The 25,043-nt window shown below is 47.2% G+C and overlaps 2 protein-coding genes across 10 annotated transcripts in view; both read left to right on the top strand.

Annotated features, from left to right (window-relative positions):
* Window positions 1-25,043, top strand: part of HYDIN (HYDIN axonemal central pair apparatus protein) — a 338,541-nt gene that overhangs the window by 306,292 nt on the left and 7,206 nt on the right. For 5 of the 7 annotated variants that reach the window (XM_053915141.1, XM_053915142.1, XM_053915140.1 and 2 more), the window contains 7 exons: window positions 438-657; window positions 2,264-2,476; window positions 3,086-3,249; window positions 4,090-4,240; window positions 10,633-10,863; window positions 11,240-11,464; window positions 12,972-13,667. In XM_053915141.1, the coding sequence (XP_053771116.1) occupies window positions 438-657; window positions 2,264-2,476; window positions 3,086-3,249; window positions 4,090-4,240; window positions 10,633-10,863; window positions 11,240-11,464; window positions 12,972-13,454 (1,687 nt within the window). In that variant the 3' untranslated portion in view covers window positions 13,455-13,667. Of the gene's footprint in view, window positions 1-437; window positions 658-2,263; window positions 2,477-3,085; window positions 3,250-4,089; window positions 4,860-9,356; window positions 9,456-10,632; window positions 10,864-11,239; window positions 11,465-12,971; window positions 13,668-16,300; window positions 16,374-25,043 lie in introns of those variants that run through there. The other 2 variants (XR_008425734.1, XR_008425735.1) reach the window with 2 other exon arrangements.
* VAC14 (VAC14 component of PIKFYVE complex) overlaps window positions 18,243-25,043 on the top strand; it is a 93,808-nt gene continuing 87,007 nt past the window's right edge. For all 3 annotated transcript variants that reach the window (XM_045191885.2, XM_024556104.3, XM_045191888.2), the window contains exon 1: window positions 18,243-18,620. In XM_045191885.2, coding sequence (XP_045047820.2) covers window positions 18,517-18,620 — 104 coding nt within the window. In that variant the 5' untranslated portion in view covers window positions 18,243-18,516. The remainder of the gene's footprint in view (window positions 18,621-25,043) is intronic.

Consider the following 25,043-nt stretch of genomic DNA (forward strand, 5'->3'; position numbering starts at 1 on the left):
TGCAGGGAGTGGTTAAGGCCACAGTTTGGGGAGGGTTTCAGTCCTAGCTTGGCCACTTCCGATATGACCTTGAGTACACATGTGTATACAGCATGTTCATGTGTATGGGCCCTGATGTGTCACGGTGGGTAGTAAGATAAGATGCACCACTTGCCACCTGCTCAGCTCTGAGAGGGAGCCAAGTCAATGTACACAAGAGTGGCCGGGGCCTGTGTCCCCACCTGCCTCTGCTCGGCTTAGAAAGGGAACTGAGTTACCTTACCCAGGAGTGACTTCACCCTGTCCCCGCCTGCCTCTGCTTTACCAAGCAACCTTTCTCCTCCCAAGTCCCATGGAGTCCACGAGGGGATGAACCTCGTGTCTTGTTCTCGGCAGCATTGAGGACAAGCTCAGACACTAGGAAACTACCTTCCCTGTCTCCTTTTGTCTCGGAAAAGGTTTAAATGGGATGCCAGAAAATTCGAGCCTCACTTCTCCATCAGACCGGAAGAAGGCTACATCACTACAGGCATGGAGGTTTCTTTCGAAGTCACCTACCACCCCACCGAGGTGGGCAAGGAGAGTTTCTACAAAAATTTGCTCTGCTTCATCCAGGGAGGCAGTCCCCTGAGCCTAACCCTGTCTGGAGTCTGCGTAGGACCCCCTGCAGTAAAAGAGGTCAGTAAGTGCTGCCCACGGATGGGCCAGTGGCCAGAGCAGGCCTAGCAAGCCACGCAAGTGAACTCAGCCAGGCCTTCCAGAAAAGATGGCTCTGCTCAAACAGTCCTCAGTGCCCACGCCGGTCGGACCTGCCCCCTCTCCCCACAGGGCCTTCGCACATGCTACTCCCACTGCCGGAATATTCATTTCCCCTCTCCATTTAATTCCTATTCATCCTTCAGCTCTCAACTCAGCATCACTTTCTCAAGGGGGCTTGCATTGGCATCGCTGGCTAGATCACATTCTGTTACAAGCTGTGAGAAAAGGGTGAACACCTTTACTATGGTTTTAAAAAACAATCGTCTTGAGTTAACCCTGTGCTGGCTCTGCTCCTAGACACCTAACCGTGCACCGCCAGCCGTGTTCCTGGCAACATTGGCTTATGGCAAAACGGCACCTGGCCCTCCTCTCTATGGTTGTGTTAATTCAAGAACGGTATGTAAATAGAATCATACAGAATGCTATAGACACGTGTGTAGAAATCTTGGCAAGAACTTATGCTTTTATTTTCTCAGGGAAATATTTGGGAGTGGATTGTCCTGGTCATAGGGTAGGTGTACGTTTACCTTCTTAGGAACCTAGCAAACTGTTTTTATAAAGCGGTTGTGTCATTTTACATTTCCACTAGTAATGTCTGTCATTTTTATTTGTGTCACATCCTTACCAACCCTTGATATGGTCTTTTTTTTTTTAAACATTAGCCATTCCAATAGGTACGTAGTGGTATTTCATTGTGGTTCTTACTTTGCATTTCCCTACCAACTAATGATGTTGAGCACCTTTTCAGGTACTTATTTGCCACCCATCTATATTCTTGGGTAAAATATCTGTTTAAATCTTCTATTTTTAATTGGTTTTTTAATTTTCCTATTATTGAGTTTTCAGGGCTCTTTACATATGCAGGACACAGAGTTTACATTTACATGTTCAATCTGTTTAAAGTTCAGTTTTGTATGCAGTGCAAGATGTGGATCAAAATTCTTCTTTCTATGTGGACAGCTGCCGATTCCAGCACCATTTGTTTAAAAGATTATCCTTTCTCCACTGAATTGCCTTTGCACTTTGATGACAAATTAATTGATCATGTACGTGTGGGCCTATTGCTGAACTCCGTTCTTGTCCATTGATCTACTTGGCCCTCTTTACACCAACCCCACATTGGTCCACGCTGCCACGTTCAATAGCCAGTTCTCACCCCTCATCTTCCTTGACCTGCCAGTGGCATTTGGCACCTTGAACAAGTACCTCCTCCTTCAAACAGTTCCTTCCCAGGGCTCCCAGGAGACCACCCCCTCAGGGCTCTCCTCCTGTCTGATTAGCAGCTCCTCCTCATCTCCTCTTCCGATTCTTCTTAACATTGGAGTGTGCCAGTCAGGAATTAGTCCTTAAATTGCTTCTTTTGTCTAAATACACTTACTTCCTGATAATCTCATCCAGTTTCTTAGCCTTAAAAAAACATTGCTACACTGACTACTCCCAAATATGTATCTTCAGCCTGAACCTTGCTTTGAACGCCACATTTGTAAATTCCACTGCCTGTATAAGGGGGCCTCTTTTCTTCCAGGTGGTAAATTTCACCTGCCAGGTGCGCTCCAAGCACACACAGACCATCCTGCTTTCAAATCGCACCAACCAGACCTGGAATCTGCACCCCATCTTTGAGGGTGAGCACTGGGAGGGGTCTGAGTTCATCACCCTGGAGCCCCATCAGCAAAACAAGCCCTATGAGATTACCTACAGGCCTCGCACCATGAACTTGGAGAACCGCAAGCATCAGGTAGGATGAGCACCCCACCAGTTTCCTGGCACAACTGGAGGAGGAGTTGTGTGAGGGCGGTTAAGAGACAGAGTTTGGCAGTTCAGAGAATGTTAGAACAGAAGCTGACCCCATCTTCTAGAATCTTCCCTCCCACTCCTATTGAGATGCAGCCCTGGTTGCCATCATAACAGACCCAAGTTTTCATTCTATTTTCACATTACATTATATCATGAGAATTTCTCTATTTAATTAGGTAGTCTTTGTGATAATCATTTTTAATGATTGCCTAATACTTCATGGAATGAGGGTTCCATAATTTATTTCACATTCCCCAGTTGTTGAATGTTTTAAGGTATCTCCAAATTTTTATATTATAAATGGCTCTAATATATATGCATATGTATGTACATAACTTTTTCCCCTGGAGGGACTTTTCTTCAGTAAGTTCCATTGTCTGTGATTCTTGGTTCAGGTGTGTGAATGTCTTTATGACTCTTGAAGCAAGCTGCTTTCCAAAAGTGTTACGCTCACCTGCAGAGCCTCCATTAATCCTGTGACTGCCATGCCCAAGAGGTACCTAATAAAGCGCCCTCTGTATCATTCTGACGCATTTCTTCCTCTCCTTAGGGCACCCTGTTCTTCCCCCTGCCAGATGGGACTGGCTGGCTGTACGCACTGCATGGCACTACTGAGCTCCCCAAACCCGTGGCCAATATCTACCGTGAAGTACCATGTAAGACGCCCTACACTGAGCTCCTGCCAATCACCAACTGGCTGAACAAGCCCCAGAGGTGAGGGGGTGGGGCAAGGGCTTGGGGAGGAGGAGACTTCCCCTGTGTTCCCTTGGTCAGGGTCTCTAGAGGACACTGGCTAAAAGGGTCACAGGAAAAGCTGCCTGATGTGGCCTTGCACTGCCGGAACTCTAAGCCTCCAGAGAGATTCTTCTGTTCAGCACTGTCTATGAATAGCTGATTACTCGTACATCCCCTACAACAGTGCCTGGCACAAAATAAGTGCTCAGTAGATGTTATTTATTCCTGTTATTACTGTTACTGCAATTACCATAACAATAACCATGACTGTTATTATCGAGTGTTCAGTCTCAATACCTAAGCCACTGGCCAGAGAAGGACATCCCTTGGTCTTGTACTTGCAGGGGAGTAAAGTAGAACATGAGGACTAGAGGAGCTTGAGGTCAACCTGCCTAGTCCCTTCCTTTGTAGTGCAGGAACCAAGGGCTGGGAGAAGAGTCCACCTGCTTAGCATTGTGGGTAAAGGCCCAAAGTTGGAATCCCAGTTCTGCCAATAACCAGTCGTCTTAACTGAGCATGCTATTGTCCTTCTCTTGACCTCATTTCCTCACTAGAGCAATGAGATGGCAATGATGTGTGCAGACATCACAGGGACGAAATGCCTGTAACACACGCAGAGCACCAGCTCAGTAGCTGGCATATAGCAGGTGGTCAGTAAATGGTAGTTACTGTCATTGTTAGTGACAGAGTGGAGACTAGAACCCTGGGCCCTTGTGTTTTACATAAACTCAAGAGTAGAGACAGCACCTTGCCTTTTTCTCTTCGGGTAAAGTTCCTATTTTCTCTACTCTCTCTTCTCATGCTCCCCTGCTCCCCCAGATTTCGGGTCATCGTGGAAATCCTGAAACCAGAGAGGCTAGACCTGAGTGTCACCCTGAAGGGTCTCGACTACATCGATGTGCTGTCTGGATCCAAGAAAGACTACAAGCTGAACTTCTTTTCCCACAAGGAGGGGCTCTACAGTGCAAAGGTACCCGCACATCAAAGGCGCTGCCCTGAAACCCGGGAGGTCTGACCCTGAGGCTGACAGTCCTGGTGTCAGGGAGTGAAGGTGTCCTCCACAGCCAGCCTGTCCTTATCCTGTTGGGCCGTTTAGAGTGGCCTGGCAAAGGCATTCCGGAATCCCAGCCTTTTGAAGATGACACCAGGTTGCAAGGCCAGCCAGCCATCCTGAGTAGGCCCGTGCCGAGCTTTCAGGGCAGGAGAACCATGGAAACCTTTATGCAGTAGGTAACACCGGACCGGCAACTACCAGACCAACAATAATGTGTCCCATTTTCTGAGTGCTTATGGGGTGTCCAGCCTTGTGCTAAGCATTCAACACACATAGCTAGTGATGTCAGAGCCAGGGTTCAACTCAGAGCCACCTACTCCAAGACACCACAGGGTCCTTCACCTATGAGTTGGTTTTCCTAATTCATTCACTAGTTCAGTAAATACCCATCGGTATATATGGCACGTACCAGTGCTGGTAACACAGCGATCATCAAAATGAGGCACATCCTTGTTTTCATGGAGCACACAGTCCAGTGAAGGGGCACGGACATTGACCGAACGACTGCACGGCGGCTGCGTTATTACGGAATGAGGTAAGTGCTCGAAGAATAGCAGCACGTACGGATCGGTAGCTGTCAGGAGCGGTCAGGTCTCAAGATAATATATGGGAATTCCCCATTTATCAGCGGTATTTACAGCTATGTGGAGAATGGAATCACCTAGGGAAAGATTTTAAAGTGAAAAAAGAGAATCCAGGAACGCATCTCCCCCTCACGAAGAGGTATTGGCAAAGCCCCCCCAGCAGCATATCTTCTCTCCCACCTGCAGTCACTGAGGAGGCTGCTCCCCTCAGATCACAGCCACCAACAGGCTGACACCGAGGAATCAGAAAGCACCCGAAGGGGGAACGCCGCCATGCAATAGAAATACCAGCTCAGCAAATAACTCCTGAGATACGAGTTACTAAATCAAACAGAAGAAGACTTTTAGTAAATATTATAAATATGCTCAGGGGAATAAAGGGAGATAATCGTGTCCATTGAGTAAGAACAGGCTGTTGTGGAAGAGAATTCCACTGGAGACCTTGGAAATGAAAAATAGGATGTTTGGAATAGAAAACCATAGAGGACAGCCGAATGGTATAGTGGACTCTGAGGAAGAAGTCACCACTCGGCTAGAAGAGTTGAGTGTAGCACCAGACTTTAGCACACGAGCACAAAGAACTGGCAGGATGAAAGGAAATACAAGCAAACGTTGGTGAGGGTGTGGAGACACTGGATCCGTCGATGTGACAGGTAGTACTGCAGCCACTTTGGAAACCGGTCTGGCAGTTCTGCAGATGCCTAAACATAGACTTAGCATACGTTCCACCATTTCATCCCTCGGTACACACACAAGATAAATGAAAACATGTGTCCACTCCACACAAAAACCTGTCCCCAAGTGTTCACAGCACCTTTAGGCATAAGAGCCAAAAATGGAAACAACCAAAATGCCCATCAGCTGATGAATGGGTAAGTACAGTGGGACATTATCAGGCACTAAAAAGAAGTGGAAGTGAAGTACCGATTCATGGAACACGTGGGTGAACCTCGAAAACAAACACGCGAAGCGAACAAAGCCGCTCACAAATGACCATGTTCCGTGTGACTTCATTTGCGTGAAGAGTCCAGAATAGGCACGTGCACAGCAACAGACGTAGATCAGTGAGACCCAGGCATGGGGGGAGGGGGGAATGAGGAATGGCTGATAATGGGCGCAGCGCTGCCTTCTAGGGAAGTGAAAATGTTCTAAATCAAATAATCAGACTATGACTGTGTAGTTACAAATAAGTGCTTTGTGAATATACTAAAAGTTACTAAATTGTACCCTTAAATGGGGGAATTGTATGGAATGTGTATTGTATTTCAATAGTCTTTTTTTTTTTAATGATAGGAAATACAAAACATAATACGTAAGTCAAGAAGTTCTAATATCCATCTAAGAGAAGCTCTTCAAACAGAAAAACAAGATAATAGAAGGAAGGAAATACCTTACAAAATGATTGGATAAAAATTTCCAGGGCTAATGGAGAAAGAGAGCCTTCTCATTGAAAGGACCCACCAAGCTGCCAAACAGGTTAAATGAAAGAAAGACTCACCTCTAAATACATGAGAACAAAGTTTCAGAGGACTTGGATAAAAGAGAAAGTCCTAACTTATTCTAGAAAAAATAAAAGGAAATGGTAATCACAGTATAACACCTGATTTCTCACGGCAACACAATACAAGAAGCCATGGAAGAAGCTATTCAAGCTACTTAGAATAATTTTTAATCTAGAGCTCAAAACTATTAAGAGGGCAAAACAAAGACATTGGTAAACATGCAAAGACTCAAAGTAACCCACCCATGTACACAATCCCTACAAAATTAAAACTTTTTAAAATAACAAAAATTTAAAAATAAGTAAATGAATCAAAGAGGAAAGTACAAGGATACATTGAACAAAGAACCTAAACTAAATTGATAGGTAATTTCAAATGATTGTTGAGAAGCAATCTGAAATACTTCCTATGACCTCAGGATAGGAAATAGCAAGGGTAGGAATAAAATAAGGCAATGAAAAATGTGTTCTCATTCTGTAGGAAGCAAATGGGGAAGTAAGAGACATTTCCCTGTTTGTGGAGAAGGGCAGGGAGAGAGGAGAGACACTCACAAACTGCAGATGCGAACAGGAAGATATAAATACAGGGTCCAGCACAAATAACACCCCTTTTTCATGAGCTGCTAATCTACACCAAATCTTCTATTGCAAAATCATGAGCATGTGATTCTGTAACATAACAATATCACACTCAAACACACCATGTGACATTTTAGGTGAAATTTCAAATTGCTGTCCACCTCGTGTGAGACAGTCACACACCCTACCAGCCACGCTCCTGGCGTTACTTCTGCCAGACCGTGTGTATGTATTAAAATGGAAGCATAAAGACATTTGCGTAAGAATGACAATGAACCCAGATCACAAACTCTCTTTGCAATACCATGGATTAAAATTAAAAGTAACAACAAAAAAGTCTTTTAAAAGCAAGAGCACTTTTGGCTACGATGGAGTAACTAGTCCTCCCACTATGAAAAACCATAAAACTGGACAAAATGTCCGAGGCGAGTCTTCTCAGTAGCCAGAAGACGGGCAGCACAACACTGCACTGCACCAGAGAGAAGGGGGTTTGTGAGATGAGCCCCGTGACTGTCCTGGCTCTCTGCCCAGAGACCATTTCCTGACGTCAGCGCAGTGTGCTAGAGTCTCGGCAACATGCAGCACCCCAGTGAACCGAGGCGGAAGAAATCAGAGTGGGGTGCAGCTGATTTCTACAAGGTAAGAGACCTGATAGCTGGTCTCTACAGGGTAAGGCCCCAGAGAGGATGCAGCAGGATACGGAACGAGTGGGAGGACAAAAGTCTGTATGGGGTTTCTTTTTGACGTCCGTGGCTGAAGTTGGACTACACGCGCAGAGGAAGAGACTACAGGAGATTTCCCAGAGAGCAGCGGCTACAAGGGCAAGAAGGAATAAAGGCACACTACACTGATTGGTGCAGGGGAACACTGGAGGCCTGGCCCAGTGGAGAGGCTGTATTAACGCCCCTACAGTAACCCTGCAACACTAGAAAGGCCAGAAGAAGGATCATGCCTTTAGGATAAGACCTCCTGCGGACCAGCCTGGGAAAGCCTCAAACTAGGCACTTACAAGATGAACAAGGAAGACAACATTTGGAGATTGAATTCCACCAAGTTGGAAGGTTTTTAGGAACACCTTGGGTTTTCCACACATCTGCTCTAACAAAGTATAAAACCACATCTACACAAGTTTAAGGCGTTAGTGATTGCACTGTCTCCTGGGATAAAATCAACACTCTTATAAGGAAGATAACAGAATCCCGAATCCCTATAATGACCATCAACAGTGTCCAGTACACGGACAAAAATTACTACACCTGTGGAGAAGCCACAAACAGTGCCCCACAGCCCAGGGGAAAGCAGTCAAGGGAAACTGACTCAAAGATGGGCCGGATATTGGATATAGCAGGCACAGGCCCCAAAGAAGTTATCGCAAACATCTTCAAAAACTAAAACAAAATATTGTAAATAATTAAATAAAACATGGTCTCAATGAGTGGACAGATAAGGAATCTTAGCAGAGAAATATAAACTATAAAAAGAACCCAGTGGATATCTTAGAACTAAAAAGTACAGCAAACTGAAATGAAAAATTCCTTGAATCTCTAACAGCTGATTAGAGACCTGAGAAGATGCACCGAACTTGAAACAAATTGATAGAGAGTTTCCAGTCTGAAGGACAGAGAGAAAGAAGATCGAGGAAAAACAACCAGAGCCTCCGGAAGCTGTGAGAAAATAGAAAATGGTCTAATACACCAGAAACAAGAGCCAGCAAAGAAAGTGAGGATGGGGTGGAAAATTATTTGAAAAAATAATGGCTGGAAAAAAAAATAATGGCTGGAATTTCCCTGATTTGGTTTTTTAAAATGATTTACAGATTCAAGAAACTTGGCAAACCTCAAGCAGGAGAAACACAAGGAAAACCATACCTTGTGTGCATCCTAGTGACACTGCTGAAAACTACAGATAAAAAGAAAAGCTTCAAACAACCAGATTCAAAGGGTCTATGACATACATGGGGACAAAAATTAAAACCACCACTGCCTCCTCTTCAAAAATAATGGAATCCATCTGCAAAGTACTGAGAGAAACAAAATACCAATTTAAAATTCTCTATTCACAGACAATATCCTTTAAAACTGAGGTGACACAGACATTTTCAGTTAAAAGAACAGGGGAGAACTCATTGCCGGCAGCCTGGCAGTGCCAAACGCACCAGCGTTATTAGGATGCAAATAGGTGGTGTTCAGTCTGAAGGGAAATGATGCCAGATGGAGATTTGGGTCTGCAGGAAGGAAAGAAAAGCACTAAAAATGGTAAATAAGCAGATAAATATTAAAATGTTCCTCATCTCATAATTTTGTTTAAAAAACAACTGAGAGTTTATTGAAAATACAACATTGTAAAGTGAATGTTCTTACATCCACAGAAGTAAAAGATACAAAGACAAAAGCGCAAAAGATGGACGGACAGGTGGATGCGATTGTACTTGAGTGAGGTTGTCACATCTGTGAGCTGGGAAGTGTGAGGTAGGAAGCATGAAGGGTTGGTTGTAAAGTGGGAAGTAGTAAAATACTCTAAATTTGGACAACTTAAAACTTCATGTTATCAGCTCTACCATAACAACTAAAAATCTGCTATACAGCCAAGAAGCCATTAAAGGAACTGTATTCCAAAAGATTACACATTGATCCAACAGAATGCAGGGAAGTACAACAGACAAATGACAAGATGAGAGAGACTGACGTAAAAAAAAAAAAAAAACAGCATGAGGGCAGACTTCCACCCAAACATGTAAATTATTTTAAGTGTAAACGTCTAAACACCCCAATGAAAAAAGAGGGGAGGAAGCACTCTAAATCTAAAGACAGAAAGAGGCTGAAAGCAAAAAGCCAGGTATGTTAGGAACTGTTACCACCTAATAATAAGATAAACAACCAAAAGTATTAAAAAGGGCAAAACACTTGAATAGACTCTGTTTCACGAAGTAGATTTGTGAATGACCAATAAGCACCTGAGAAAATGCTCAACATCTTCAGTCATCTGGGAAAAGACCTCAAAAAGGTGAGCGCTTTGTCAATAACAAGTCAGTTGCAGGGGTGAAGGGACCATATACTGCAGTTACAAGTGTGAGTGAGCGCTGGAATCAGTCCAACCTGGGTTCAAATCCTGGTTCTGACATGTCTCAACATTAAGTCAAGATACTTAATATTGCTAAGCCTCATTTTCCTCATCCTTAAAAAAAACGTTGAGGGGAATAATACCATCGCTTAGGAACTGTGTGAATATAACAATGAAGTACTTTTGGTGCCTGGCACACAGTAATCATGCAGTGGTAGATGCTATCATCATCATCATCATCAAGCTATGCCAGCAACAACAGGAATGGGAGTGAAACCCACTACAACATCAGCCTCTCGAGGTCTTGCTTGTTCTCCAGGGCCCATCGGCTCCCCACGGGGGAGACCTGCACCTGCAGCACTAGACAGGGCTGTTCTGGCCCCTTCCAGAGCAAACCCAGGCTAGGTAACGTGCTCTCAGCTGGGAAGAGCCAGTGCGACTATCTAAAGAGAAAGGCGCTGGCAGGGATTCAGAGTGTCGGCCTGGTACCCGCGCTTCGTGTACCAGGCATGGCTCACAGAGAGAAGGGCCCCAGCTAACCCCTCTCCTCTGCCCTGCTTCCTCCCACTCTCCTGTGAACTCAGGTGATCTTCCGAAACGAGGTGACCAGCGAGTTCTTACACTACATGGTGAGTTTCAGGGTCATCCCTTCAGGCGTCATCAGAACCATTGAGATGGTGAGCCCCGTGCGGCAGAGCACCTCATCCTCCGTCAAGGTGGAGAACCCCCTGCCGTACTCGGTGACCTTCGCCGTGGAATGCAGGGTGCCCGACATCAACCTGCCCTCCCAGTTTGTGGTGCCTGCTAACTCTGAGGTACGACCCGGCTGCCAGGGACCCCCTGATAGCTGTGGGAGAGGCTCTGCCCTTGGGGCTCTGGATCCACAATGCACATCCCTGAGGGGGGGCCAGCCCCAGCGGGAGTGTGTAATGTGCTTCCAGAGAGGACTCAGTACCTATTTTTAGATTCAGAGAGATTCCAGATTTAGAAATACCTGGAACAGGGGACGTTAGAGAGGGTGCAGGGGAGGAAAGGTGGGCTGGTTCGGACAGAGGTTCTCTGGGCTCAAGATCAGTGGGAGCATTTGCTGGTGAAGCACCATTTCTGTGTCCAGTCTGCCCTGAGGTCACCGGGTGGCAGGGGATAAGTGGGACCTTCAGCATCGCATAGGGCCTCTGTCTTCCCTTGCAGGGCACGTTCTCCTTTGAATTCCAGCCCCTGCGAGCTGGAGAAACCTTCGGGAGACTAGTTCTGCACAACAGTGATTTGGGTTACTACCAGTATGAGCTCAACTTGAAGGCTACGCCAGCAGTGCCTGAAAAGCCCATCCGCTTCCAGGCTGTTCTTGGCAGCGGCCAGAGCATCTTTGCCAAGATCATCAATTACACCCGGCAGAAGACAGAATACTACTGCAGGGTGAGTGGCCCCGCCCCGCCTGCGTGCCCTTCCCTTCCCAGAAGTCTGACCTCAAAAGTAATGGGGGGAGGATGAAGCGGGTGCAGAAGAGTGAAACTCAGGACAGTTGGGGGCTTTATCTAGCCTGGGACCTCCCAGGGAGAAGTACACAGTACAAGGCCTGGGTTCTACCTTAGAGACTTTCTATCTTAACAAGCTGGGTGGGGGTGAGGTTTTGCTTCCCACCTCGTGTTCAGTAATCGGTAAACAGAGCCGGTGGAGCTGCACGGTCGTGCCTATAGGCTGTGGAAGCCAGCAGACCTGGATTTGAATTCCAGCTTCACTGTGTACTCTGTGTGTGACTAATTTACTGAGGCTCTCCAAGCTTATCTACAAAGGGAGATAACATCCTGACCTCACAGGATTGCCGTGAGGATTTTAAAATATGCATGTAAAACTATTTCCGTAGAGCCTAATACATAGTAAATACCCCATATATGTTACCTATTATATAAGTTGGAATATAGGTTTAACTCCTAAAACAAAAACCCAAAATGACAACAAAACAGATGCTTATTCCTTTCTCAGACAACTGTGGGCATAAGTGGTTTGGGCTGGAACGGTAGCCCCGTGACAGCAGGCCCACAGACACCTGTCCTGGCACTCTTCCTGCTGGAGAGAGTCGCTTTGGCCCACGTGGACCAAGACCACTCCCACGACACCCACATTCTAGCCAGCTACCAGGGAAAAGGACTGGCGGCAGATACCATGTCCACTCACGCTCCATTGACCAAAACTGCAGAGGCCCATGCCTAGTAATAAGGGGAGCTAGGAAGTGCAGCCTGCGTGGCCACGTGCCCAGTTAACATCAGGGCTAAGTCAGAGGCACAGGCTCCTGATCAGGCCTGTCAGTCAGGAGAGGCTAGGTTATACTGCAGTAACAAAGAGCCTCGATAGCTCGGTGGCTTAAAAGCACAAAGGTTTGTGTCTCATTTGTGCTGTCTACCCAGTGAGGCTCAGCAGGGGGCTCTGCCCGTCACAGCCACGCAGGGATCCAGGCTGAGGGGCAACCCCCGTCTCACCTGTTTCCAGTCAGAATCCCAGAGGGGTGGAAAGGCCCCGCAGGACTCGCACTGGCAACTGGATGCTCTGGTGTGGAAGTGACACCTATCACTTCTCGCAACTGATCGTCCAGAAGTAGCCACACTCATCCATGAGGATCTAGAATGTTCAGTCTTACATGTGCATGCAGGAAAGAAGAGCTGGATGCGGGGGGTGGCACCAGTGACTGCCATGCCAGCACAGTCCAGCCCTCTGTCTCTGGGCAGGTCACCCAATGTCTCTTGGCCTCGGTTTCTTTGTAGTAAAATAGGGGTAACAATCAGTAGTACCTGCCTTCAGGAGAGTTATAAGGACACAGCTTTTTTTCTAACCTGCCCGGCTGAGAGTGGAGGGACTGGGGATGCACCTGAGCTTCCGGTATAACCTTCAGGATCCCATGTGAGCCGAGTATGTATTCCCTTTTCAGACCGACTGTCTCGACTTCCACACGGAAAAGGTCGTTAGCGCAGCCCCGGGGGCTCAGGGAGGCACGGAAGTCAGTGTGGAAGTCTATTTTGAGCCCAGCCACCTGGGTGAGACCAAGGGCATCCTGAGCCTCTCATCACTTACAGGCGGGGAGTATATCATCCCCCTCTTCGGAATGGCTCTGCCCCCCAAGCCGCAAGGTCCCTTCCTGATCCGAGCCGGATACAACATAGTCATCCCCTTCAAGAATGTGTTCTACCAAACGGTCACCTTCTCTTTCATCGTGGAGAACCCGGCCTTCTCCGTCCGCGCCATAGACACCGTGCGGCCCAAGAAGATCAACAATATCACAGTCTACTTCGATGGAAACCCGTCGGGCAGCAAAACACCCATCACCAGCAAGCTGATTGTGGTGTGCCCTCCCGGCGAAGGCAGAGAGACAAGAATTAAGTGGGTTTATTATCTGAAGGGGATCACCCCTTAGTGGTAACCAGAGTCAGCTGCAGCAAGAAAGAGCCCTCCCCTCAGCCTGAATATCTATGTATTGTTCTGGCCTGGTGAATAGAGAAAACAATCAATCAGAATTCGAAAGGTACTGTTTTCCCTCTTCATTCAATTGTAGGGACACTTATGTCCATATCAAATGTATTCCAAATATATGCATGATAAACATATTCCATATTAAATGTGGCAACTATACAAAACAAAGCTATATTTTACTTCGCAAGGGCAAGTCTCTGAATTTGGTTTCTTAACACGCCCCCAAAGCCCAAGCAGTATGTAAATAACCCCCATTTTTAATCCGATGACACAGGTGTCACACCCACGACCTCCGACTGATCAGCACTTAGCAGCGCATCATGCATGACGCAGGGTTTTTTTTAGATTTTATTTATTTATTTTTAGAAAGAGGGGAAGGGAGGGAGAAAGAGAGAGAAATATCAATGTGTGGTTGCCTCTCATGTGGCCCCCACTAGGGACCTGGCCTGCAACCCAAGTATGTCCCCTGACTGGGAATCGAACCGGCGACCCTTTGGTTTGCAGCCCACGCTCAGTCCACTGAGCTACACCAGCCAGGGCTGATGACGCAGTTTTTTAAAAAAATCCATGACGGCTTAAGAGCCTCTAGATGTGACTCTGTTTTGATGTGGAGCATTTCATTCTGCTTTCACATAAAAGCTGAAGAAGCCACTATTTTCAAAGCGACTAACAGATACAGGCACTCACTGCAAGGGCCGGGGTGCTCCCTCCACCTCTGAATCCCCACCTGCTCCCCACAGAAGGCTCTGTGAAGGCTGGGCCCTGGAAAAATGCTAATCGAGACCCCAGTCCCCACCCCCACCCCAGCCCTGTGCACAGGAGTCAGCCTGGAGGGCAGAGATTCTCCACCCATCAGCACATCAGAATCACCTGACTCTGGTCCAGACCCCCTGCCCGAAATCTGCTCTAATTGATCTGGGGGTTGAGGGGAATGGGGCATCTGTTTGGTTTTTTTTTTTTAGCTTGTACAGCAGAATTGAGAACCAGTGCCATGGATCAAAACACCCACCTGGCCCTTAGTGCTGCAACTGAGTTGGGCATCTTGTCTACTTCCAAGGAAGGACCTCATCCCAATTCGATACGTTTGAGCTGCAGCCCTTCGTAAGCACATTGAGGGTGTCTTCTAAGTGCCTTTCTTCCCTGGGAAAACCCTACAGAAGCTCCACCTCCAAGGTGGAGTGGGGCCATCTGCCTCTTCCCCTGGGGCCTGCAGTGTTGAAATAAAGATGATAAACAACTGGCTTTTCTTCTTGGGCCAATTGATAAACTCTTAAATGCCTACAAAACTTAAAAGAAAAAGAGAGGCCCCAGAGTGGATTTGCTTCAGCACACGCTGCGCACACTCCCAGGCCTGAGGGCTCCTCTGCTTCCACCTCCTCCCCACCTCCCACAATCCCAGACACCAGCTGCTACAGAAACTGGCCCCTTGCCAGTGTCACGCCGGCAAAATGGTGCCTTCAGGTGGCCAGGGGTGACTCCCCTACCTCCGCTCTGCTCCAGCTCTCCCCAAGCCATTGAGTCTAGAGCCCAAAGCCTTGCAGGCCCAGAGCAAGGAAGCCGTCCCTTCTCCCTGGGACCAAGAGCCTAACTAAGGCTCTGCCAGACGATTTGAGATGGGTACATACATCTCTTCCCTTGGGCTTGTTCTCATGCTCCCTTGGCCTCAACAAGACAGTAACAAAATCGTTTCCTACTGGCAAGTTGGGAATGACACAGCAGCTTGACAGGGGGCTGGGGGAGAAGCTTGGTGACAATGAGCATTCTGACAGAAGCTAGTCAAAGTTACCTTTGAGAGAATACATCTCCGCAAAGCAGACCAGGAGACACCTCCTTGGGTGGGAAGGGGGTGTGAAGAAAACATCGGGGCCACCAGGTGCCAAAACGCCACGGAGCACTGTGCACAGAGTATGATGAGAACAGAGGCCCTGGTGAGTGTGACATCTGAAGTGTAACCACTTCTTTGGGGGAGACATGCCTCAGGTCATAGGCAATGATATTATGACACCACGAGGACCTGCCAGAGCTCAAGAAATCCCAAGCGTGGGACTTCCCAAACCTCTTACACTCTCACGTTTGCCCTGAAACTCTAGCAAAATTACGTTGCTGTTGGAGAAACTGCTTTGCACAGTTCAAGATTTGGGTACAATTTCTTACAGTGTCACCTCTTGCTACAACGTCCGTAAGTGGTGTAACAACAACCAGGCATCACACAGGAGCGAATGAGTTACATCTGTAGAATGGTGGCCAGTGTGCAACCGGGAGTGTCAGTTATCCACTCGACTAGAAGCGTCTGAGCATGGCAGGCCTGGGCAGGCTGGCCCCAGCGTCAGAAGAGAAGTGAGCTCATCGAGAAGGCAATGGTGGACGCTGGGCTTTATTCTTAGAACCCCTGCCAGTGCAATTATGTGTAAATAACCTCATTTAGTTGGCATTTTCTAAAATAGAGAAAAGAAATCACTTCTTTCCAGGAACTTCTGAACTAAAGGTAGGACAAAGCATTTTTTGGGTCTTGAGTAAGAAACTGGTTTCTTAGCAACCTAGTCCTCTGTGTGATCTCAGGAGAACAGACTTCCTTTCGGTAGAAAAGCATTTCCTAACTGCTTCAACTATTAAAAACTATCACATTATGACCCTGGGGGAATTTGGTTCACCTTTAAGAAAAAGTCAAAGCAGCAAAAGAAAGAGATGAGATATTATGTTAGCTATGGGTCCAGTGGAAATGAATACACACTGGAGAAATAGATCCAAACTATTCCCACTGATTTGATTTTTTTCATTGTTTTGTATCAGCCATCAAAATCTTAAAGACATAAACCTTACAAGACATTTGGAAATGTCCTCACTATTGCTACTTGATATCAAGGTAAGAGATGGAAACCATTAAGCGATACATTTTCTCTGCAGATGAATCTCCATTCATTAGATTTTGTTGGCAAAGCTTTTAAAAGATGTAAAAACTCACTAGTAAAGAAAAGGACATTTTAACAGATTTTTCTAGACACGATTCCTCCATGACTTACTGAGCTTGGTTTAGCTCCTGTATTTGTTTTCTATGGCCACATAACAGATTGCCACAAACCAAGCATCTTAAAGCAACACAATTTCTTATCTCAGTTTCCATAGGTCAGGGATGGACTGAACTGGTTCCTGGCTTAGGGTTCCCCAGGCAGAAATCAAGATGCCAGCCAGCTGCATCCTCATCTGGAGGTTCAACTAGGGAAAGACTCACTTCCCAGCTCCCTCAGTTTGTTGACAAAATTCATTTCTTTGCAGCCATATAACTGAAGTCCCTATTTTCTTGGCAACTGACAACAGGGGACTACTCTTAGCAACTACAGACCACCCTAAGGTCCTCACCACATGGCCCATCACAGAAAGTTCACTGTCATTAATTACTGTTTACCCTTCAAGGCCACAAGGAGATTCTCTCTCTCACTTTAAATCTCTTCTAAGGCCTCACCTGATTAGGGCCTGATTAGGTCTGACCCACCCAGGATAATCCTCCTTTTAATCAACTCAAAGTCAACTGATTAGGGACCTTAATTACATCTGCTACATAATGTAATATAATGATTGTTAGCGTGACAGCCCATCATATTTACAAATCTTGGCCACATCCAAGGGGAAGAGATTTCCCAGGGCATGTATGCAAAGTAGTGGGAATCTTGGGGGCCATCTTAGAATTCTGCCTACCATGGCCCCTCACTTCTGTCCCATAGGTTCTAATCTGTGGATTGAGGATAATACTCCATTTTCAAGGTTGTTATAAGCTTTACAGGTGTACTTCCACTTGGAGAAACGTACCACCATGTGTTATGTTCACATTTAATACTCACTGGGCTCTCCTGTGGTCTAGCCCGTGCCCTACGTCCCTGTTCACTGTAGGTTATGATAAGGAACTCTGCTGCCTCTCCCTGTTCCTGCATCTTTAACTACACTGAGTCCATAAAGTGCTTTTACAAATTTTCCACATAGCTTCAATTTCGGTTCCACCATTTACTGTGACACTCATAGCACTTGGAGAGGCTGCTTTATAGTGGATCCATCTGGGGACCTTCACCCAACAGACTGGGGGCTTCTGCTGTCTGTAACCTAGTCCCCCCAGGTATCAGAGCATTGGAAACACATTCCGAGTCCCAAATGTGGGGTGACAGCCACCGTTGGCACCTGAGACTTTAGGTGGTAGACAGGTAGTACTGTTTTTAATTGATAATTTATTTTAATGTTTTAGAAAAATACACAACTATTCAAACTCATGATTTTAGGGCATAAACAAGGATAAAGTAGGAATCGAAGATTTTAAGTGAGTTGGTTTGAGAAAAATATTTTTTAAGTAATAGAACAAGTTACTAGGTTATGGCAAAAATCAAAAATGGTGACACTACAATTTGGGAAACGGCGTATGCGAAATTGGTGACTAGTGAATGAACTGGTGGGTTGAATAAATTGAATAAATTATTCTAAGTAATGCTCCAAGAGCCCCTTCCTTCTCACGAACGTCTGCAGAAGCCCACTATGCCCACACCTACCTCGTGCGGGCAGTTGAGCGATAAGGACACCCAGCCCACCGAGCACCTCTCAAACCGGACTGAGGCAACGGGGGCTGAAGGCCGGGGTGTAAGAAGAGGAGGTGGAGCCTTGTGGGCGTGGCCAACCCACTATCGGCCTTCGTGCGGGGGCGTGGCAGACGAGGGGCGGGTCCTCGAGGCGGAAGGCGGAAGGTGCTGTGGGATCACGTGATTGGGTAATATGGCCGTAGCCCGGTGAATGCTGTTGTTGCCGGGCTGGAGCCAGTCGCGTGAATCGTTAGGCACCGGTGTGCGGGGGTGGGGTCCAGGCCGGGGTTCCGAGGCGGCGCGCCGCGGCGGAGCGAGGCAGGTGGGCCGGGGCTGGCGTGGTCCATGAGCGGGCGCCTGAGGCAGCGCCGAGCCGCAGACTCCCCTAGACCCCTGCGCGGCCGGGGCAGTCTCGGGCTAAGGAGCCGGGGGACACTCTGAGTTGTCACCATGAACCCCGAGAAGGACTTCGCGCCGCTCACGCCCAACATCGTGCGCGCCCTCAATGACAAGCTCTACGAAAAGCGGAAGGTAGCGGCGCTGGAGATCGAGAAGTAAGAGCCGCGGGCATCCAGATTTGGGCGTGGGGAGCGGAGGCGGAACCCCGCCCTGGCTATCTATGCTGGGGTCCCGCTCCCTGGGAGAACAACTCACGCCTTTCCAGCCAGAAAGGCTGCCCCGGGTTTAGCCTTTAGCGCAGTGTTTAAGAGCAGGAGTTTGTGAATCCCAGCTTTGCTTCTGACTGGCTGTGTGACTTGAGCCAAGTTATTTAACCTCCCGGGTGCCCAAAAGGCTGCCGTGGGAATGAAGTGACTATGTGTAGTGCTTAGGGTGCAGTGACAATGAAGCTACATGATGTATGCTTAGCACTTAGCACAGTCCCTGGCTCACGGTGCGTTTTCAGTGAGGTCTCCATCAAAACCAGCAAATCAGAGAGTGGCCTCTGTGATGGGAGGGAGGTGGGAAGCATGAGATTTGCTAATGAGTTGACCTGCCTCATTTCTTACTTAGTTTCTGAGAAGTGAAAGGGACTGTTAGGTGACCAAGGGAAGAAATCAGTTTCAGAACCTCAAGATCTCCAGGTTCAGAGGGCTGGTTGTTTTATCTCTGTCATATCGCTCTTCCCAGCAAGGGGAAGTAGGAATAATTTGTCCTTTTTTGCTTCTGCAGTCATTACATGTAGGCGTATGTGTCACCAATATGACTCTATGCTTTATTTCTCAATGTACAGAAACAAGGTGTTTAACTGGGAATGTTCCGTTAAGATTTTTCTTCTACTGTTTTACATTTGTATTTTTTTCCCAAATCTTTTTGATGCAGTCAGGTGGGTAGGTGATTTCAGAAGAGCACAACTGAAAGAACACCAGTCTGGAACTTAGGAAACACGGATTGTGTTTCTGCCCTGTCCAGTAGGGCAGCCACTAGCCACGTGTGGCCATTCACATTTAAATTGTTAGAGATAAGTTTTTAAAAATGTAATCCAGTTCCTCAGTCACACTACCCATATTTCAAATACTCAGTAGCCACATATGGCTGTTGGCTACCCTAATGGATGGTGCAGATTTTAAAACATTTCCATCTCTGTAGAATGCTCTTGGACAGCTTTAATCTAGTCCATGTAGACACTCATTCTTTGACCTTGGGCAAATTCCTTAGCTCGCTGTTTCTTAACTTCAGCACCATTGACATTTCAGGGCAGATCATTCTTGGTAGTGGTGGATTGTCCTGTGTATTGTAGGAATTTTAGCAGCATCCCTGGTCTCTACCAGCTAGATAGCAGGAGCACTCCATCACTTGTAACAACCACAGATGTCTCCAGACATTGCCAAGTGTCCCCTGGGGGTGCGAAATAGCCCAGGTTGAGAACTACTGCATCAACTGCTTTGGGTTTTAGTTCCCTCCTCAACTAAAGAGTTTGCTTAGAGGACCCTCCTATTCTGCTCTAACAGCAGAATGTCCAAAACCACCTGGATGCTTCACTCATCACAACTACTTTCTTGACTGCTCTCTTTTCGAACTGCTTCTTGTTTATACCCTGGCTCTCGCTAAGGCTAGCAAGTCTCAGTGATGAGTATTGCCATGCGGAGTGAGAGCAGAGGTGAGGTACAGACATGTCTGCGTGTCCATGGGTTTTATTGGCTTTGAAGGTACGTTGACACCCAGTTGCATCCATCACTCACTCCCTTCTCCGGATTGTCGGATTTTACCATAGCTTGAATCATCTGTTGAGCCCTTGAATAGAGGTATTTATGTCAGCATTATTGCTGCCTCCAGCACAACCTATATAAGTGCTTTCACTCTGCAAGCTGTCCTGTAAGGTCTTTGTCTTCAGTTGGATTCAGTTTGTATTTGACATTGCCCTTGTTCTGTAGAATTCAGAGAAAGCCTCTAAGGCCTTAACTGGGCTAGGAACTCCTGAAGAGCAAATACCTTATTATATTTATCCTCAGCCCTTAACACAGTGCCTGGTGGCCTTCAACAATTGGTATCTAAGTGAATGGATGACCATACATTTTCGGTGGGGGAATAGCATTGCAGTCTAAGGCCTTTGCTACTCAAAAGCATAGCCCACAGCCCTGGCTGGTGTGGCTCAGTGGATTGAGTGCTGGCCTGTGAACCAAATGGTCACTGGTTTGATTCCCAGTCAGGGTATATGCCTGGGTTGCAGGCCAGGTTCCCAGTAGGGAGCGTGCAAGAGGCAACCACACACTGATGTTTCCCCCTCTCCCTCCTTTCCCCTCTCTCTAAAAATAAAATCTTTAAAAAAAAAAAAAGAAAAGCATGGCCCACAGACCAGCAATATTAGGCTCACCTGGGAGCTTGTTAGAAAGAGATTCTCCAGCCTTACCCCAAACCTGTGAATCAGAGTATGCATTTTCACAAGATCCCTGGGTGATTTGTGTGCTTAAAGTTTGAGAAGCACTGGCCCAGAAAACCCTACAATCAATTTCTAGCCTTCTTCAGCCATATTTGGGATGAGGAGTGTTCTGTTTGATAAGTCCCTTAGAGTACAGGAGCCCTCCTTTGTCCACAGGGATGCATTCCAAGACCTCCGGTGGATGCCTGGAACCATGGATCATACCGAACCCTGTATATACCAAGTTTTTCCCTGTACATACCTGTGATGACGTTTTAATTTATAAATTAGGCACAGTAAGAAATGAACAATAACTAATAATAAAATAGAACCATTATAATAATATACTGTATAAAGTTATGTGAATGGGGTCTCTCTCAAAATGCCTTTTTGCACTACACGTATAGCTTGTATTCACTAGACAAAGGGATGATTCGTGTCCCCGACGGGACAGCACAGAATTTCATCACACTACTCCGAACAGCACGTGATATAAAACTTACAAATTGCTTATTTCTGGGATTTTCCATTTACCGTATTTTGCCATGTACAATGTGCACTTTTTTGCCCAAATTTTTGAGGGAAAAATAAGGGTGCCCATTATACATGGGTGTCATGATTACATAATGTGGGTATAATCATGGGCATAATCTCGTGTCTAATGTGCACAGAAACGTGGGTGCGCATTATACACAGCAGAACACAGTGATATTTTCAGGGCCCAGCTCATCACAGGGAACTGAGACTGCGGGGTGCGAAACCATGGATACGGGGCCACTTCACAGTTGTGGTGGGATCTGGGACTTCAGCATACGAATTTGGGGGGAAATACTTCAGTCCCTAACAGTGATGTTTTAAAAAGTGATCCTGTGTAAAGTGCTCTTTGCCTGATTTGTGGGGAGGAGGAGAGAGAAGCTTCCTTTGGTTTGGCCGTTGTGCACCCCTCATCTCATTTAGTTTGTGCGACTGCCCTCTGAGCCGGGCAGTGTCACCCTATTTCACAGGTTTGGAAACAGTGGCTTCTTGAGGTTTCACAGCTAGACCCTACGTAAAAAACCCAGGTTCACCTGTCTCGAAAGGCTTCCCCCCCACAATGAGTAGTTTTCTCTACCAGAAAGGGGAACCAACTCCCCGCGGAGCCTGAGGACAACCATGGGATGGGGGCCAGTGGTTGAGAGCCAGGGGGAGTGAGACGCAGATCCAGAGGCAGGCAGGGCTTCTGAAGCAGGTGAGGACCATGGGCTTTACTCTCACTGCAGCTGGAAGCCAGCAGAGCACGTTAGGACGGAGAATGGCTAACGTTTTCACGATCTCTCTGGACACTTGGGGGGAATGTCAAGAGGGAAACCAGTTAGGAAGCCTCTGAGGTGGCCTGGGCGAGGGTGGTAGGGGCAGTGTAGACAGAGAAGTGCATGGGCAGAGACGCGCTGGGAGACGGAATTGACAGGACGTGTTAGAGCACTAGGGTGGAGGGGGGGCCATCAGGAAAAGGGGGGAATCAAGGGTGATTCTTAGGTATCTGTGGGAGTAGCTGGGTGGAGGGTGACATTTCTTGAGATAGGAATCTGAGGGGTGACTGACTTTGGGGAGTAAAATCAGGAATCTGATGCTCACCTGGGATAGTAACACCATTCATTCATTCATTCATTCACTTCCTCATTCACTCTGCATTGACTGAGTTCTCTGTTCTTAGCACTAGGAAGCCGTCTATAAACGAGACTGCCTTTAGGGAGCTTACAGAGTGTGCAGAGCAACATACTGTGGGTTGGGGGTTGTCAAATGGGGATTAGATGGGAGCGTGTAACAGGAAGACCTGGCTTAGTGAGTGTGTGTATTGGTTGTGTGTGTGTGTTGGTAGTATATGTACGTGTGTGTGGTGTGTGTGTGGTGTGTGGTGTGTGTGTGGTGTGTATAGTGTATGTGTTGGTAGTGCGTGTGTGTGTGTGTGTGTGTGAGGGAACCCAATGTGCATACATATTGACGACCAAGTCTAAAGATGGGTGAAGCCTCACCTCCAACCGAATCGCCTTCTTGATGGTGATGGGTTTGGAGGTTGGACGCGCACTTGCAGGTTGCACTTGGCCTTAGTGGGAGTGGTGCCCTGCATCCTGGATACGGTGAAGTCCTCGCCCAGGTGCTCCAGGCTGGTGATGCACCAGGCCACGGGCAGGGCCGTGACGTTGCTAGAAGGACTACTTTGGGTTCTCTTCTGCAGAGACCAAGACATTTTGTCAGTTGCAAACGATTTTGATTTATTGTGGCAGGTCAGAAATTGTACTCTGGTTACTTCAACTGTTGCTTGGTTCACTAATCAGTATTTATCAGGGAATGGGCCTGATGGTATTGATCAAAAAGCAGGCATATATTTAATTTTTTAAATTTCACACTCGAACATCTCCATGGTTATTTTAAATGCCACTTTTAGTTTTCCAAAGTCCATCTGCCCAGGTGATGGAGCCAACAACACGCATGGTGTTCCACGCATGGTGTTCCAGCGAGGGATTAAAATTCCTGATAGAGGGTGTTTTATCTCGATGAAAGACCTCTCAGACACTAAAAATGCGGAGAGACGGATGCTCGGCTCAGCTGAAGGAGCCCTGGACTCTGAATCTCAAGACGAGGCTGTGTTACGTGACCAGGGTCAGGTGGCGAAATGTGTGAGCCTGTCGTGCGTAGTCCTGGAGAGCTTTCACCCCTGCAGGCTTGCTGTAACATGCTCCACACACTTTTCTAAAGGGGAGGAGCTTAGGCCAAGATTTTAGAATGGCTCTTTCAGGTTTTGTGGGCTCTCGGTGTCAGGGAACGTAATCTGATGGGCCCTGACGAAAGGTCGGTAAGACCCCAGGCTGTGTTCTCCAGGAGAGTCTAGTGTGGGAGGAATCCTGCAGGCGCTCCGATAAGTGGAGCGGTGTGCACTGTGGTGGGAGTGCCTCTTGCTTTGCTTGGGGTACCATGTCCCACACGGTGGTGGCAGGGCCCCCACTGAAGACTGGGAGAGATGATGCCCTTTGAGTTCTAAAAGCCAGCAAATGCAGGTGCCTAGGCCATTCCCTTTGAGAGCCCTGAAGCCCAAGAGTCAGTGTGTGGGTTCCTGCCTGCTGGGAAGGGGTTGGCTGGGGACGGGGGTGTGGGGGGAGGAGGACGGGGCAGGGATCCCTAGCACTCTGAGATCAAATAAAGGTTGAACTGTTGAGTTTGACCTGGCTCTTTGGAGCCTACCACCTCTGTTGGGAGACATTTATTACCAACTGGCTTAAGGTACTTTTTGGAGCATGGGTCAGAATTCCACCCAGCTCAGCTCTTTATTAGCAGAGGAACTCTCAGCAAATTGCTTAACACAGGGTCACAGACGGGCAGCCAGGGGCTGTGTCCTGCTAGCACACCTGTTTGATTTAGCCTGGATCACAGGGCATTTTAAATTGACAGGTTTCTGCACCGTGGCTCTGCGGGACCCATATCCCCACACAGCATATCCAGGAACCTAAGAGCCTCCCCCTGCCCCTTTCCAGCCAGGACATGGGCTCTCCAGTTTGCTTCTGATGTGGCCAAGTTCACCACAGCCTGCCTGAGGCCCCTTGGCCTTCTCACTTGTATCTCCTGCCTGGCCCCTGCCAGTGTTTGGGTTTGTGACCTCTGTTTTAACCTCCCTGGTCCTCAGTTTCCTGCTCTTAAAAACATGCACCTTGAAAACATTACTGCTAAGTGAAAGAAGCCAGTCACAAAAGGCCATGAATTCTATGGTTTCATTTCTGTGAAACATCTAGAACAGGCAAACCCATAGACACAGAGTAGATTAGTGGCTGCCTAGGGCTTAGGGGAGGGGGCTGGGGGAAATGAGGGGTGACCTGTAATGGGTACAGCGTTTCTTTTTACGGTGATAAAAACTGTTCTAAAATTGGTCGGGGTGATGGTTGCCCAACTTTGTTGTGAACAGACTAAAAACCACTGAATTGTACATATTAAAAGAGTGAATTTAAGGTTATACCTCAATTTTAAAAAATAAGAATTCCTGTAGCGTTTTGCTCAAGCCCTCGGTAAGTGGCTGCCCTCACGCTTTTATCCCAATTATCGTCACCTGAAATTCAAACGTGGCTCCTGCTTCCTCTGACTTGGTTCTCCT

Source organism: Desmodus rotundus, chromosome 12, assembly GCF_022682495.2.
Source record: "Desmodus rotundus isolate HL8 chromosome 12, HLdesRot8A.1, whole genome shotgun sequence".
In the NCBI taxonomy this organism is placed as follows: domain Eukaryota; kingdom Metazoa; phylum Chordata; class Mammalia; order Chiroptera; family Phyllostomidae; genus Desmodus; species Desmodus rotundus.